General features: G+C 46.1%; 1 protein-coding gene across 1 annotated transcript in view; it reads right to left on the bottom strand.

Moving 5' to 3' along the window:
• GUSB (glucuronidase beta) overlaps window positions 1-17,720 on the bottom strand; it is a 159,125-nt gene extending 141,405 nt beyond the window's left edge. The window contains exon 1 of the mRNA XM_069226881.1: window positions 17,292-17,720. Coding sequence (XP_069082982.1) covers window positions 17,292-17,504 — 213 coding nt within the window. The 5' untranslated portion in view covers window positions 17,505-17,720. The remainder of the gene's footprint in view (window positions 1-17,291) is intronic.
• Window positions 17,721-18,437: the final 717 nt, after the last annotated feature.

The raw sequence follows: 18,437 nt of genomic DNA, 5'->3' as shown, positions 1-18,437 counted from the left end.
CCTTCCAGTAATGACTCAGTGGGGGTCCCCGGGTTCCAGTAACGATAAAGTAGGGGGCCACAGAAGTCAAAAGGTTTGGAACCACTGTGCTAAAGAATAAAATCACAGGCATCCACAACTGCTATTTATAGCTATCCAAATTAATAACATTCATTTTATCAACCCCAGGGCGATGAAAGGCTAAGCAGATCTGTGGTGACTAACTCTAACAAAAGCTTTTCCAAGATGGCAGCTTGAGCCTCCACAGGCATGAGCACACACATGCAGCCATCTTGGAAATCTTTTGCCATATTTTATCATTTCTTACCGTTCCAAGACGATGCCACACTGCTTTCAAATGCACCAACTATCTTGGAATGGTAAAGCTATATTGAACTAATTACCAAAGCCAATAGCTCTACAGCCAATGGCAGACTTAAAGGCTTTGCCAATCCTTGTTTTTAATTGTGGTGAGGGCCCAAAACCTCTGCCACAAAGTTTTATAAAACAATAAATGGCAAAATAAACAGGGACAATGCCAAAAGTCTGGTAGCCAATACCGACCAATTGGCTTTGTCAATGCCTGTTTCAAAGTGTAGGCAAGCTGCCTCTTGCCAGGGAACTAATATATTTTGAGTTTAATAATATACACAGTTTTTAGGTTTACAGTGCAATTGGTTGCCTGTTAACCAGTAGCAATGAAACTTTATACATTTTAAACAATATTTTTTTCGATAAAAACACCAGCAGCTTTGTGCTTGTTAACCAACAGATATACAGATTTAATAACCATAAAGGAAGACAGATTCCTCTATAACTGAATAGCGCATAGAAACACAGAATAAATAGACTGGCAGCACAGCATGCAGACCAGTCATTTGAACTAGTGCAAGGAATGACATGCACAAAATTAGCAGATATACAAATAAGATAAGAAATCTGGTTGAAGGGCAGAGAAAGACCTTTTAAATCGAAACACAGAGAATACTGAATTTGTGATTGTAGTGTCTAGGGGACACTAAATATAGTGCTTGGAATAGCTACATTCACATTAAATTTGCCTTAACAAAATCTGGCAATTAGCCTTCGTAGTAACTGACATTTTACTGTACATACTTTGGGTGAAGAGGGTGTCATCCCACACGAAACCCTAGGGGGTTTGTCACTTTAATATCTGCCCATAAGATAGGAAGAGCCACCACAGCTGTTTGTCAAAAATCCAGGGCACGGGAGGGCGGTAGCCAGTGATGCATGGAGTCGGCTGTGAGCCGACGTCTGACGCCTGCGACCCGCGCAACACCAGCTACCCTTCAGAAGACATGGGGTGGCTGGGAGAGACTACGCAGCTGCCCCACCATCCCCCCCTCCACTATTGGGAGGAAATGGAGGTGAGGCCCGCCCAGTAGATGACAAGAGATGCTGCGCGAGCGGTCTAGAGGCTGCAAATAGAGGAAACACATGAGAGGGTAGCAGAGGCCGATCTGCCCTCCCCATCTAGATTCTCCCCACCGGTTCTGAACGCCACCCCCTCCAAACGCCACCCACTACTAGAGACACTACAGCAAAAGGGGGTAGAAGAGCCGAACGGAGAGGGGAAGAACCCAGCATGGAGCTGTTCCTGGAGGGCTGGTTGTCACTGGTGGTGATGGGGGTCAAAATCTCAAAATAGTTTACTGTGGAAAGTGCCCACAGAGTCCCGGGGTGACCACCGGTATCGGGTGCCCCACCTTGCTCCATCATGGCCAGACTCAAACGTTCGCAACAAGGATGCAATATTGTAAATGGTGTGGACACAGGGATCCCGGCTTATAGATGGGATGAATGATAACATCTATCTGGACTACACCACACTGATATAGTGACAAAGAGGCCTTTATAGGGCTGCAAAGACATCTAAAACACCTAGACCTCAGATATGGTCTATTCTTCCCTGCCAAACTCAGAATAACTGCACAGGGAACATCCCACTTTTTCACAACGGTGGAGGAGGTATTGGATTGGCTGGAAAGACACAGATGCCCCCTATCCCAAGACAGGGAAACAACCCGAGCACTGGGATGAGAAGGGCATAAGAGACACCAAAAGTCAAAGTGGCTCCTGCAAAACATCAGGCAGAATTCGAAGGAGGGAGAGTGGTGGCAGCAATTCAACTGGATCAGACCCTGGAGACTGCCAACAGATGGGAAGCCCTGACAGCAGAGATGTAAGACTCCAGGGAGGAGGAATCGAGCCGGGAGGAAATGCCCTGCCAGTGGTCACACCAATTACATAGGAGGAGATTATCGATTAACTGAGGCACCATCATATATAGTTCATGAGAACTTATTGGATAACCTAGGGACCCGGGCACTCCAGATTAACACTGTGGAAGCAGTCTGCAACATCTGACACATTGCCAATGGGTCACACCCTGCACACTAAAGCGGCACAGCATTGTACACAACTGTTTGTATTCTCAAAACGCTTTACAGTTGGACGATGAAAATGCAATGCATATAGTGGCGGCCAGCTCAAACACTGACACAGTAAGGTAGGGTGGGATGGGATTGGAGCTGGGATAAAGTCTGGAAGTTGGCAATGATATCATGAAGCACGCGGGAAAAGATGGGAATGTACAACCCTGGAAAGGTGGGAATATATAGGAACAATGACAATGGCAGCACATACTTAAGTTACTAACATGGAATTTCAACGGACAAGGAACCAAGATTAAACGGGGTCTGGTGGCTAAAGCATTGCAAGCTATGCAGCAGATGTGGTATCTTCAGGAAATGCACATGAAAGGTACCAATGGTGCCATGTTGGCTAGAGGGGAAATACACACTAGTTGGCCACTCAGGATACAACACAGGCTCCAGATGGATAGCAATACTTGTCAAGAAGGTGACAGCTTGCTATGAAACCAGTGTATGGACAGACAGACTGGGAAGGTACACAGTGGTGCTGGGAGACGGGACGGGGAAACAATAATGGCCATCAACTTCTACGTCCCACCATGGTTGTAACGATACACTACAAAGCCTGGCATGAGTGCTTATGGGATTACTGCAGGTTACGACTATATTGAGCGGAGACATTAATATGGCACTACATGCACAGCAAAACAGCACCTAGAATAGACAGATACACCAACCCTTCGCCGGGAAATTAGAAAATGTCATACTTGCAGTGAGAATGGGGGATACGCGGAGAATGCTACATGGCACACACAAACGCTATTCCTATTACCGCAGGGCGCACAAAACCCACTCCTGCATGGATTACTTCTTCACCCCGGTTTCCACACTTCCCAGATTTCCAGAGGTGGAGCACAAAGTAAGGGGAATATCAGGCCATTCACAACTAAGCATTATGCTACAAACTCCAAATCCAAGAGGGAGAGGGGAGTGGAAATTGGCCGCATGGTGTTTAACAAACCACTTGGAAGTAGAGCACGTAAACAAAGCCACAGAACATTAAAGACAACTCCGGTACAGTAAAGGAGGCACCCACTCTGTGGGAGGCCTATAACGATACCTGGGGTGATACTATCGGGAGCAGTGGGGGACAAAAGAGAGAGAAACATTACTCAGAAGCAGAGACATTGCAGATCTAGAGGCAGAAGATACCCAGCAGCCTGCAGAGACAACCAAAATAAGGATCAAAACAAGGATAATTTTCAAAATGGAGGAATACCACTCTATGGCAGCTAATGAAGTCAAACAGATCTACTTGGCCCAACAAGGGTGCATCTACGAAGCAGAGGCAAGCCAGAGAAGCTCCCAGCGTGGCTAAATACTAGGAAATTAGGCAGGAACCATATAAGAGAGATTATAGCCCCGACTGGAATGAAAGTCACGGACAGTGATGGAGTACCGGCGATGACAGCAGCTTACATACAGGAGTTTTATGGAGGCAAAAGGCTCCTCCACGAGCCAAAGTTACAAGATTTCGTTCAGGATTGCCCACGCAGAAAGTTAGGAAGAAACAGAAACCTAGAACCACACCTATTTCCAATTACCTATTTCCAAAGCAGGGAAACCTGCATATAAATGGGACTCCTACCGACCACTATCTCTTCTTAACTCAGACACCATAATATTATCCAAATTCCTAACAAACCGGCTGCAGGGAGCGATTTTGGATCTAGTACACCTGGACCAGAACAGGTTTGTGCTCTACAGATCAATTAAATGTAATCTTAGCTGCCAATCCAATAATATTGCCGCGGCAGAGGGGATGACATTGTTATTAGCTGTAGTCTCATTAGACGCCTACAAAGTCTGACTCAGTGTAAAGGCCCTTCAAATTGTAATTAGGGGGTAAAATGGGATTTGAGCCTAGATTTCCAGCCTGGAACAAATTGCTAAATGCAAACCGTAGGGCACAAACCAAAGTGAATGGGATTCTCTCCCAGGGAGTTTCTATAAAAAGAGGCACGAGACAAGGCTGCCCCCTTTCACCGATGCCGTTCGCCCTGGAGACAGAGACCCTGCCAGAATGGATACTTGTAGATGCCCTGATATGGGCCTAGCTGTAGGAAATCAGAACGGATGTCTCCCTTATGCAGATGATATCCTACTATATCTGGCAGATCCATAGATAGCTCTGGCAAGAATGGCCGAGACCCTTGCAGTGTATGGGCAGAGTCAACTGGGAGAAATTTCGATATTCCCAATGGACGCTGTCCGAGGCCGTTAAATGCTGCAAACTGACATTACAAATACTTGGGACTAATGATAACTAGAGACAAAAGGACACACTACGGAGAATACCTGGTCCTGCTACTCCAGAGGCTAGAGCTGGGTGTGAAATACTGAAGGGTGCAACCACTCTCGCCCCTAGTAAGGGCGGCGATCTTCAAAATGACTGAACTACCCCAATTCTCCTACATACTGCAGTACGGCCCATCCGTTCTGTCAAAGACTTTCTTCCTGGCGATTGTTAAGAGCCCTACTATGGCTAGCTCGCCCACCATGGAAAGCACTATCTATCCTCCAATGCTTTGCATATTAGAAGACATAACATTATCGAACATCTGCATATACTACGAAGCTGCACAGGTCAGCATAGTGAACAAATGGACGTATGCATCGCTCTAACTTCATATACTATACAGAGGCAAGGTGGCGACTGTCACCCTGCCAGCGAACACAACGGCGATATCCACCTGGCACAAGCTAAACAGAGAAATGGAATGGGGAAATAGGCTGACAAAGGCCCTACTGCGGCTGGGCACGAAACATGGCCTGGTGACGGAGTTACCAGGTTTAAAAAAATTGGGACGATATAGCCCTCTCCACACAGGATGATGTTTAGGACGCAAATGGTATCGAGCCATTGGATTACCTCAAGACTGAATATGAAATAGTGCCCTCACAAATATTTAAATATCTCCAACTACATCATTCGTTGCAAGCAGCGATTCCAATGGGAGAGGAGACTAAGGAAAGCTCCCCCCTGGAAAACAGATTACTGGAAGGCCACATGACTACACAGGTCATCTCCCTCACCTACTACACACCGACGAGAAACACTCAAGGTGGACTAGAACACCTGAGGGTACACTGGCAAAGAGATATAGGAGAACTAGATGATGACAACTGGAGAGAGGCGTTGCAATTCCCAAGAAAAGTGGTAATAAAAGCATGCTACCGCCTGATCCAATTGACAATAGCACACAGTGTATACCACGCCACAGTCCTCTTGCATAGAATAGGCAGAACCAGGGATGACATGTGTCTTCACACGTGTCTATAAGGGTACCTTTCTCCATACTTTATGGGGGTACCCAAAACTCCAAACATTCTGGGAGGGAGTAACAAAAAGATTGGAGGGTGCCACAGGAGCACATATAGTGGCACAGGCACCACTAGTAATACTGGATTTATGGAGAGAACCAGGCTCAACATCATAAGAAATTCCCGATAAATCTAGGCTTTCTACTGGCAAAATCAGAAATTGCACTGAATTAGGGTACCAGAACAAACCTAAAAGGTGTTAGTGGGAGATGAATGTCTCCTAATCCAGGGGAAAAATGATATACAAGGGTTGAGGATGCCCCAAGAAATATGATACAATATGTGGGGGAATGGTGCTTAGGGTGCTAGAGACACAGAGTTAGAGGGAAAGGGGTATCAGGCATGGAGAGCCTGACATGTGGCAGGACTAACCGAGGTCAAACTCAAGGACACTAAGCCATCCAGAACAGACAATCAAACATGGACTTGCGACACCGAACATGTATCCCCTAGAGCAAGGGTGAGGAGGGAGGGAACATCTTTTCCAGCTGATTATGAGTTGGAGGACATTGTTTAGCGGTCTGAGTGCAAAACTGATTTTTCATATGTATTAATACCATTTTAGATGTCTTTAAAGTTTTACTGACTCCTGAAACGCGATTGCGACTTGATTCTAATTTGACATTCAGGATGGGCTTGTTGTAGACGTTGCTCCCAAATACTGTATCAGTATTTAATGTATCAATGGTTTGTGACTGTAATTCTAGTCCCAAACCATTAAAAAGTGGGTTACCAACTCCAAGATGGGGTTGTAACTGATTCGCAAAGACAGAGGGGAGCCCCTTGGACTCTTCCACTTGTGACTTTGGAAAAGTTTCAGGGTAACAGGGAATCACTGCCAACTCTCAGCAAAATTTTAAAACATAAACTATATACATTGTTTAAAGCAGCCTTGTTTCTCATAAGAAAAACAAACCACTTTTTTGAAATCTTTATTTCAAATGAATAGTCAGTCACAGGCATTGTGGTCTGCTGACAACCAGGCCACCATTCCCCTGATTTTGTCAAATTGGTGCGAGTCACAATTAGCGACCTACCCCATGAATGTTAAGCTGGAAGGTTAGATGCTGACCCGCTCAGACTTGGAATTTTATGAACTGACCTACAAGTCCATATGTTGGTTCTCAAAATTCAATACTGGTCATACATCGGGGCCCAAGTTCTAATAGCATGTCTAAGCTTGAAGCGGATACCCACAGATATTAAGGAGGCAATGATGAAGACCGTGGATTCTTAAAAAGGAAGAAGAACCAACATTTATAGTTTTAAAATTATAGAGGTCTACTCGTGAAGCAATACATTTTAGTTTATCCCTGAATCTGTTTATGGTGTTCTCAGAGACGAGATGAAATGATTCAAGGGGGGTTTCTTGAGTGCCTGTATAATGAAATCTTTCGGGTAGTGGTATGCCCAAGCTACACAGAAAATTGCAAAGTTACCACTGACAGGGATAACGGGATGGTCCTCACTACGTGATGAACTCAGTGATCTTTAGAAGAAATACTGAGCTCTGCAATGCGAGGGTGGAAATTGGCCTTCTTTACTCTTTGTCTGGTTGCTTATTTTCATCAGCAATCAGGATGTTTTTCTAAGAAGGTGTCACTTATTGCACATCTACGTCTCTGTTTGAGAAGTCAGAGCTTTTAAGAGCATCACATTTTATGATCATCTTTAGATTTATATTTTTTGTGTATGATGGCTCTATATCCAAAACGGTTCATACAAAGAGAGAAGACTTATCTACGAAAGCATGAAGAATGGCATTTGTATGAAAGCTCCTAAGGTTTCTTACCCAAGACTCTTTAGGGGTAGCTTGTCTGCATTCTTTGTAATCAAAGTGACATGAATGAGATGCTACTATGCATGAAATACTCGTAAAATATCACATATTTCCATATTATTTATTGAACAGTAATGGGACTGCAGAAATTATTATAATGCACAATGCATGTTATTGAAAATTACAGGTGCCAGAATGCTTGGGGGGGGTCAGCAGCTGCTCCAAATAAAGCAGAAGTGCCTATATACTGTGAGCATGCTACCAGATCCTGCAATAAATGAGCCAGCAGAACAGGGAGTCACAAACACTAAAACATGGAGGTAGTATACCATCCTTGTACACTGATAAAACACAAGAAAATACAAGCAGTTCAATTCAGACACTCCTGCATAGCTTCCAGGTTCCTGTGCCATTTGTCACACCTTCAGTTTGTCCTGGGATTTTGACCAGCAGTGTATGCTTTGTGTAGAAAAATATGTGCTATCATGCATCAAACCTGACAAATTGAGTGACCACAGGAAGTTCATACCGAAGTGGAGGTTATCATGAAACTTTCTAGAAGATTAATACAAATTTCATGAGACAATAACTTGAGCCAACGGACTGCAATCCTGTGCCGGGAGGTATAATGTCCTCTTCTTTCCCAGTGCTTATAGGCTGATAACACATGTTCACATGCTATTATGTGCATTTTCCTTAATCATTATATTTAATATGAAGATGGAACGACGAATGCACTGCACATATGAAGATCTTCAGAGACTGTGCAGAGACTAAGATAGTAAAGCGGGTTGTGAGGCTTAAAGTACTAGACAGTCTGAGTTTTTCAAGTTTATATGCTTAATTAATAAAAATCAATGCAATGTAATGTATTCTTGTTACACCTGGGAGCCTTAGGGTGGTCATCCCCCAAAGTTCTGCCTGGCTCCGTCCTCTTTGTTGGTTTAGGACTCTGTGCACTTTACCACTGCTAACCAGTACTGAAGTGTATATGCTCTCTCCCTTAAACTTGGTAACATTGGTTCATCCCCAAATGGCATATCTGATTTCCTTATAAGTCCCTAGTAAAGTGCACTACATGTACCCAGGGCCTGTAAATTAAATGCTACTAGTGGGTCTGCAGCACTGATTGTGCCACCTGCCTAAGTAGCCCCTTAACCGTGTCTCAGGCCTGCCAGTGCAAGGCCTGTGTGTGCAGTTTCACTGCCACTTTGACTTGGCATTTAAAAGTACTTGCAAAGCCTTAAACTCACCCCTAAGGTAGGCCCTAGGTAACTCATAGGGCAGGATGCTATGGAGATAAAAGGCAGGACATGTACATATGTGTTTTATATGTCCTGGTAGTGGAAAACTCCTAAATTTGTTTTACACTACTGTAAGGGCTGCTCCTTTCACAGACTAGCATTAGGACTGCACTCATACTGTTTGAGTGGTAGATTCTGATCCAAAAGGGGTAACCCGGTGATAATTAGTGCGGCCAGAATGATAATAGAAAATCCTGCTTATTGGTGAGATTGGATGTTATATTACTATTTTAGAAATGCCACTTTTAGAAAGTGCAAAAAGAACCGTTGATGGATGGAATGTAGACCAAATAAAACATTCACCCCCGGTCACAGATCTGGGTTTAATCCAACAGTTTTTTTGCTCACCATGCCATTCCAGTTTGGGCCCAGCCATATGCAAATCAGTCTTGACCCTGTTCCCTATGGGAACAGTCCAGCCCGAACTGCCAGGCCAGGTCCTCCCTGGACATGAAACAAGCATCCTGGGACCGGTTTCAGGGTACCACCCCTCTTCAGCCAGGCTAGCTTGAATCTGGTGGCATGGTGAGCACGAGACCCACATCTGGGAATACCATTACCACTCGGGCGACAAATGCAAAAAGAATAGTAGTTTTTTGTTTCGTCCTTTTCTCTTTTTTTAGTTGGCTTGCGCTCTTTTGATCAAACTGTTCAAGTTGGGAATTTTCTCATCCATCCCTGCGGTGTACATTGCCTAAGTGTTCAGAAGACAATATCTAAATATCCATTTTTTTGGCCTCTTAGTTCAGGGCCTCTATGGACCTTTGTAATGTTCTAAGACGTATTGCCCAATATCCTCCAATTACCGTTTGGCCTGTACTGGTGTTTGGAGGCGCATCTCTTGCATACGATTTGAACATGTTGCCCCATTCTCTGATAGCAAGATAAGAGAGGTCTTTGTCCAAGTCTGGTGTCCACTGGTTGTTTCCTCTACTTGGGGAGGTAGTTTGCAGTGATTTCTCATGTGTATCTTGAGCATTTTTTGTCCCCATTCCGGTTTCTATCCTGAATCAATTCATTACCCTGCAGTGGTCCTTCCATCCGTTTCTGTATCTGGCGCTCGATTTCTTCCTCTTCCAAGAGGTTTATTAGGGGTTTGTTTCTCCACCCCCAGAGAGGAGCTCAAAGAGCCCCCATGGTATCCTTTTCAGACTTTGCTATACTCTGTGGCTGGTATTTTCATGCTGCTTCATAGATTGGTCACATTCATTTTCTATTCTTCATTGAAGGACTCCTTCTTGGCGATTTTGCGCTATGCTTCTGGGAGAAATATATGGGATTATTGTTGGTTTGGTTATTCTCGACTCCTTCGGGATACTTTGAACCTCCTTTGATTCTCTCATTCCTGCCTCTTCAATTATAACAAACTCTTACTGGGGCTCCTCCCTCCCTAACCCAGAGGAGCAGGTTGGTATTTCCATTGTTTTTTTTGGGCTGTCTGATTAGTGCAGTAGGACTGGGAGGCTGGGGAAGTCCCGTGATGTTACTGCTGCTGGAGTATAGGGAAGCCCCGGCGTCACTCAGGTATACTTTTGGCTGTGCTGGGCTAGGGTCAATGTTAGGTAGCAGGGGTTCGGCAGAATTTACCTGGTTTCTCCTCTGAGTTTTTGGCGACATTGGTGATACTTCGGATTTGTTTAAAACCTCTTTTCCGCCGGTTTTGTGTTGCTACCAGCCTCCTAGCTTTCCCAGAGCTCAATATTTCTCCTTTGTTCCTCTCGGACCACCCAGTTTCGACTAGAGGATGGTGCTTTTCCCTGGTTCGCAATCGTCTGTGTCTCGGAGCTTTTTTCTTTGTTCTTCCATTATTTCACGTACATTTTAGTTAACATGTATTCCTATGTAGGAGAGGCTGTCCAAGTAAGCCCAATAGTACGGTAATATGGATAGCGAGTCAACAGATGTTTAAGCCCCGGTGCCGCCGCCTCACACTCTTGCAAAGCCCAAGTACACTAGACACAGAGGAGGGAACAAGCACACTGGCGCTGATCGTGCTCCCTTCGGTGAAGCTTTTGCACCTCCTGATCCCCCTGGTCCTTGGTCTCGCACCACACCGGAACTCGTGCCAGTAGGGTTTCCCAAGATGTGTACTTTGTTAGACTGGTGCCACCTGCTTGCATAAGCCTTCAGGCTTCCGGGTCAAGCTGCAGGGGCACGAGCATACCAGATGTTAAATGTCAAATCTCAGGTACAAGCACAGCTGGAGAGCGCGCCTTTGCTGCCACCGCTGATCTAATGGTGAAGGGGAGTGCGAGGGTGGAGCAAATATTAGCCCGAAGGGATGCAGATGTACAAATGCACCGGCCTCTGGGTGTGGAGCAAACTGCACCGGCCTAGTAGCTTCCGCGCCACTGCCAGAAAGGACCGATTCCAAAACTCGGCTTCGGCTGCAAACAGGAGACCCAGTGTCCCTCACCGGCAGGTCAGCACCGGTCCGCCAGCCCGCTATTTCAGAGATTGCTCCAGCGCTTAGAGTGCAAGGAGAACAAAACACAAAGCACTCACTGTCCAAGAGTAGCCGCACTCCATCTGACGCGGCTAACTGGGCCTCCTAGCTTAGACGGGGCTCTGTCCTGCCCCGCCTGGCCCTGCCAGCCGAGTGCCGGTCTGGGCTAGGGCCTGGACCCGTCCCTTGGTCCCGGGAGCGCGGCCCACTTCCCTCTGGTTGCTGTCTGACCAGTAGCCCGTCAGGCGCCCTGGTGACGGCTCTCCAGACCCTCGCCACTGCCGCGCCTCCCTGCGCGCGCCCACACCTCCAAAGAAAGACAAAACAACCTCTCACAGGTGCTGTGGCCCGCTGTGGACAGTCTGGGAAAGTGTGACCACAAGATGGTACTGGGGGACCCAAATGGAGAACCTACAAATTACAAACCAGGGCCTGGTAGAAGGCGGCAGCAGCAGACTTGGTGCGCACGGTGAATGAGGAGGGCCTTTCCAATACCCTTGAAAAGCCAGAGTAGGGACACAACGTCAAGTGGCATGGTGACGGTGATTTCGGCATCAGCAGTAACTCAACGGGTAACAAAATGTAAGAAACTGGAGTTCGGGAACGACAACCTCCTCATTGCCAAGACCGAAGTCCTGACATACGCATTCAAAAAAAGGATGCTGCCACAGCCTACAAAATAAAAGATTGCAGGAGGAATTGTGGCCTCGGTGGGATTGACAGTGGTGCTCTGGGTTGACTGCCGTGGTAGACTATACATCTTCTCTCAACATAAGGCTGCCAGATCTTTTCTGGATGGACTGAAATCCGAGAGATGATTCCTGTGTAATATGTGGTCTGTCTTTGAGGGCAGCGTAGGCCGAGTACTTAAAGTGGGTGTTATGTGCAAGTCTGCGTGGCAAGGGGAGAAATTCTCTACCTGGGGCTCAGAGAAATTGAGAAGTTCCTCTTGGCGATTACTTGACATGATCCATTCCTTTGCCCCTACTCATTTCATCTACCTTTAAAAATGCCACTGTGCTGTATTAACCAGGCCCAAATAATATACAGGTTTTAGATGCCTTTAGCTTATACCCTTCGTGCTTTGTCCTGGGGAGTGCATGGTAACAAGTGGATGGTTGCTTTCCTTTTTATGCAATGTTAAGAATGCTTGAAGTGACGATGATCAATAAACAGATTTAAAATTAAAGAGCATTGGGATACCCAGCGTGACTCATCTTTATAACGTGAGAGACAAGTTTTCAGTTTTGCAATTTTTTTTTAGCAGTGTTAAATAAAATAAAAAATAAATTCAAAATACTAAAAGGAATAGCACAAACATATCTTAAGATATCTTGAACTGTACACTATGTTCAACTGTAAACTGTATGGCTTATTTTAAAAATATTTTTCACTCTGAACACAATTTAAAAAGTGATCCAGCTTAAAAATAACACAGAGGGCTAGTTGCAGATACTTAAAGGAGATAACAGTCGTCTGAGTCCATATACAGGGATATGCCAGAATTTAAATAAAAACAGTTGCAAAGGCTTAATTTATTTTCCACAAGACTTGGAACTGAAAGAAATGCTCTGGTTATCTGATGTTCTGCACCAGCACCTGGAGCAGATTGTAAGAAGAGACATCTCCCTTCAGTCGTGCAAGTTACACCACATGTCTCAAATGCCAGCTGAGCAAGTACAGCAGCCCACCCCCTGCACTAAAGACTGAGGCCTGATTACAACTTTGGAGGAGGTGTTAGTCCGTCCCAAAAGTGACGGATATACCACCAGCCGTATTACGAGTCCATTATATCCTATGGAACTCGTAATACGGCTGGTGGTATATCCGTCACATTTGGGACGGATTAACACCTCCTCCAAAGTTGTAATCAGGCCCTGAGTCTTTATGTGCCAAGGTAGGGACTTTCTTGCAACATGTGGAATTCAGGAGAAGAAACAAAACCAGCTTGATAACTTCTGCTCTTTAGTCAAACCCTAGCAAAATATGCGTGGAACTGTGCTTTCACGGAGAAGCGGAAGGGACATCCAGCGGAGGAGGCAGCACATGGGAGAAAGAGTGAGAAAACACATGCACTCCCCAGCTAGCGCTCAAAGAAAAAGAAATAAGTAATTCCCAGTTGTGAGCCATGGAAAGATACAAGCCATCCAATCAAAGAGAAGGTAAAGAGTCTATGCTTAAGGGGATGGGACAAATACAAGAAGAAAAAGGAAAGCCATTAAATAAGAAACAAAAAAAATTATATTGACCAGATAGGGTATCCAATAATAAGAAATGGGCTGAACCAAAGTTCACTCCAAGTATTGGAACTGTTCACAAGAGATGCTCAATAAATAGACAATGGAACGGCTGAGAGCTTTAAAATGCTCTCAGACTGGATATCTAGTAATCTGCCTTCTGCTGCTGATCGCTGTTAAATCACCATCAGCATGTTGCAACAAAGAACACGGAGCGATGCTGGAGCCGATCTGAATGCTGGAGTGGGTCTCCCTGCCTCCTTGACTACTGATAAAACACCATTGTCCCACTGCACCTAGGCAGGGGTGGCTATGCGAAGGAGCATCGCCCCACCGGCTGTGCCAGAAGCAGACAAATAAAATGATGTATAGTTATATTTCTCTGATTCTGGCACAGCCAGCAGTGCAGGGAGGGGGGGTGGGGAGGGTTGGCCACAGGAGGCGGGTGGGGGGAGGAGGAGGAGAGAGTGCATGTGTGTTTGGCCAGCCGTCTGAGGCCGACCAAACACACATGCGCACTTAGGTTTCACCAGCCGGGCTGGAGAAACTGCACAGGCCCCAGAGCTTTGTCTGAGCTGAGGTAACTGCTGCTCAGACCAATCCTGGTGCTGCCTTCATGCAAGGTATTGCATGAAAGCAGCGCCAGGATTGCTGGGAAGCCTGTGCTGGTGTCCCAGTGAATGCTGGGAGACCAGAAGAAGAGGAATGCGAGGCTGCAGGGACAGAGGCAAGGTAAGCTCTTTTAAAAAAAAAATTATAATTTACCTCATCTCCGAAACCCCTCCCCTGCCCCTCCATTCCCCTTACTTGCATTATGCAGCCGCTGCACCCAGGAGAAGAAGCGACCAGGAGCCGACCTGAGTGATGGCAAGTTATGGTGGGGTCACCAGTGACTGGGGCATTGAAGGACTGAATTATGGGCCATTACTGAAGTGTGCTAATGCTATTCACAGTGAACCTGCACCACTAAGACTGCACCAGGTCTGATACTTTTTTGAATATTTTCCCTGAGGTACCTTTTATGCAACCCTTTTCCCAGGGACATATTCGTTTGGGTAGCATTTTGTTGTGTAATAATAAAGTACTTCTCTTTTATAAAGGATAAGCACTTGATTGCACAATCAATACTGCATGCTAGTTGGGAACTGGTAAGCCTTTACCCTCTCCCTCCCACCAGAGACATGTAAAGGCATAGCCAAAGTGTGCAATGGGCGAGGGCCTCTAGTATTCAAGCGCCCTCCTGGGAAAGTTAACTTTTTCCCCAGCTCATGTCTGTGTCTTTATGTATCTCAACTTTCAATATATAATTTAGTATTTTTACGTAACATAAGTCTTTAATATAGCTGAAAACGCGCAATACTATTTAAAGTTGCACCAAACAAGGGCCACTTAAATAGGTCTTCCCGAGGGCCCTCAAAACCATTAAGACGACAGTTTCCCCCACTCTATCTTCCTGAGAGGGCTGCGACTGCTTGCCCCTCTACCCGGAGGGCCAGGTGCTGGAGGGTGTACTTGATGTTTAGTTTGTTGTACCACAATATGTCAAGCCCCATCACAGCTGTGGTAAAAGGCCCAAACCATCACAGCTGAGATCCAGTAAACTACGCTTGCCCCATGGCTCCCAAACCGGGTCTGACAGTGTGTATGTGGGATGAACAGCCTGTGACTTTGAAAAACTACAGATATTTTAAAATTGTCACACTATTCATTTAGCAGGAAGGAAAAATTGTTCAACAGGCACGTCAAGTTCTTCTCTAGCTTGTGGCACATCAACATATTCACAGAACTATCTGGAATCATCTGGTCTGACTTCTTGGCTGTGCTCCATTGTTCCTGGTTATCTTCTCTATTCGAATAGCAAACTTTTGTTACTAGTCCACAGAGAAAATAGCTTGTTTGGGTGTCAGACCCACTCAGACAGGTAGTCACAAACTTTGGGAAGGATTGAAGCAGCAGCAGTGAAATAAATGGAGATTCATTAGGTCTTGCTACTAACAGCGCTGTCTGTTGTGAAAGACCTATTGTGGACAGTACCAGTGCTTACATTCAGTTCTGGGTCTTATCTTTGCTTACTATTATTTGGCGTTCTTAGCGATCTCATTTCCTTGCTTCTTGTTTAATGACTTGACTTCTTTTCCCTGCGTTTGTCCTTCCCCCGGAGCATACCTTCTTTAACGTCCTTTTGATTGGACGAATGCTTAGGCTGTTTGATTGGATTGATTCTTATGCCGCTTAGCTTACATTTAGGGACCTACTTTTTTATGTCAACACAGACATATTTTCTTGCTCCCTTGTGGGCGGATTCTCCTAGATTTTGTCATTTTGTGTTCTTCTCTGCCTGGTTTTGTCCCGTAGCACCACGAAACCTTCAGAAGCCCGAGCACTCTAAAGAAACCAAATCAAGATACTGGTATGGCAGTGTGCATACAAGTGAGACACTATGCACCTAGTACAGCAATGTGTAATTAAATTGGACATCGTGGTACTGGCAGTGCAATGTGTTCTTACTTGTGTCATTATCAACTTGGCATGACAAGGTGAACTTATCTTTGCCAATGTGGTAATTGCATGCTGTCCATTAAGAATACCCCTCCCTATGTGAAAACCTCCACAGGCAGGTGGAACTCATAACAGCATTGGCAGCAGTATGCTGAGCCCCACTCAGAAATGACAGGCACACACTGGAAATTTAATGCAAAACTTCGATATCCTTTGGAATTGGAGTACCTTACAGAGACATGGCACACTCGGACATTAAATACCAATTCAGATGGTACTGTATTTCTTGGCACATTGATTTAGATTGTATACACAATGGAACAGACACAACAATGCACATTACATCACCTGGTACGGAATTTAAGACCAGCTTAATTTGTCGTCAAGCACCTGGGAAAGAATGCCATTAGTACAGATGCAGTAATCGCACCAGGTCTCGACACTGCTTTAGTGATGCTGGAGAAATATTGGTCTACTTTGAATACTGCGATAATACTGGGGCTTCTTGGGGTGCTGCAAGCCCCACCCCTCCCCCTGAGTTTCAGGCGAGTGGTGCAGGCCAGACGTCTGCTGGGCAGGGGTTAGCCGAAGGATTAATAGAGGTGGGGCTACAGGGGTAAAAAGTGTTGGTAGCTAGGGGTAAGTGCACGCTGGCCCGTAGGAGTTAGGTAGAATAGGGCTAGTTTTCTGAAGTGCGCTTATAGACCTTATTACGTCTAAGGCTTAGGGCACTGTGGCAGGCCCCTGCGAAGCGTACGGCTTTTAACATTAGTTAATTGGAAAAAAACGTGCTTGAAATTGCACTGCTTGGCTTCAAGACTGCTGACCTGATCACCCGTGTTATTTTTGTTTACGCGGCACTCGCTTCAAAGTTAAGCTAGCAGAGAGGATGGTCTAACGATGACGGAAATCTTTTGCTTTAAATGTGCATGATCCACCAAATACGGGTGAGTTGACAGGTATCTGTCACTTTGGCACTTTCGACGTTCACATTATTGTAGCGCCAACTACAATTCTCATGATCTCGTAGCACATTCTTTTGAACGCCTATGTGCAAAATTACTATTTTGTCCAGGGCGCTTTAGTCACTGGTCCAGACTTTAAGTAAGTGCCCCTGCTGGTAAGTTTCAGAAAGCCCCGCGGGTAGTTCCCGTCTGTGCCTCCTTCATCACACACTGTCCAGTGTCCACCCACAGTGCACCCCCTCGCACCGCCCGTCACCTCCGGCTTGTGTAAGCCTCCCTCGTGCCCGCAGCCCCCACGTACCTCTCGCAGCGGGCTCCGGTACCAGCGCTCCTCGAAGCCCCGGTTGCGGCTCGCGGAGGCGTCAGCCCGGAAGCTCCAGACCCCTCCGAGCTCCTTCACCTCCCGGCTCGGGCTCTCCCGGGGGCTCAGGAGCCCGCCCTGGAGGGCCCGGCTCGGGGCTCCGAGGAGGAAGCAGCCCAGCACGGCGAGCCACAGCCCGGCGGCGCCCGGCATGGTGCGCGGGAGGATGGCAAGGGCAGGCTGGGGTGAGGTGGGCGGAGGGAAGGGTTGGTGGAAGCACAGAAAGGATGTGGGGAGAAGCAGCACAACGTCCTGCCCCGGGCAGAGGACCCACTGTGTGACTTCTGCTTCCTCTCGCAGCCCGGGAGGAGTCAGCTGACGGACGAGGGCGGCACATGACCCGCCACAGATGAGAACATGCACGAGGTACGGACAGTACCTGAGGAAGCGCATTCCAACAAGTATCAGATCTGTGAGGAATAGGGGCGGGTCCTGGGGGCGGGGTCAAAGGCGTGGCTATAAAAAACCAAAATATTCTGTACCTGTTTTGTTGGTCTTTTACTTATAAGTGACTGCATATAAAGCAAGGCACACTTTAAATGCAAATTAAAATAATAAGTGGGAAATCCATTATTATACCTTATGGAACTTCTGTTGGTTAATGGATGTGCACACCTGCCCTGAGTGTCCCAACTGTACAGACATCTGGATCCATAATGCTGATTTTTATTGTCATAGGAAAATACAGATCATGCTTGTGTGTCATGACATAGGCCTGTCTCCTGGATAGCTGTGCTGCTGATCTGGGAGTAATGCCAAAGTGCAACCCTCATTGTGGTGGAAGGATACTGCCTTCGCCAGACATTAAGAAGCACAAACACAGTTGTGCCAACATAACATGCACTGATCAGCAGGAGTGAACTGGTCCTTTGCAACCTCTCACTGTAGTGAGGCCTAAAGGATCATTCATGTATAATTCTGCTGCTGTGTGCGTAGTGATCAGCAGGAGAGAATTGGTCCTTTGAACTTGTGTCCCTGTAGTGAGGCCTACAGGCTCAATCATTTAAAGTTCTGCTATTGTGTGTTTAACTCACTTTTGTCCTACATTGGTTTGTTGTGTAGTGCGGAGCAGTGCATGCATGATGT

This window comes from Pleurodeles waltl, chromosome 3_2 (assembly GCF_031143425.1).
Source record: "Pleurodeles waltl isolate 20211129_DDA chromosome 3_2, aPleWal1.hap1.20221129, whole genome shotgun sequence".
Lineage (NCBI taxonomy): Eukaryota > Metazoa > Chordata > Amphibia > Caudata > Salamandridae > Pleurodeles > Pleurodeles waltl.
Note: the sequence above shows the minus strand (reverse complement) of the source record. Positions and strands in the feature narration are given on the sequence as shown.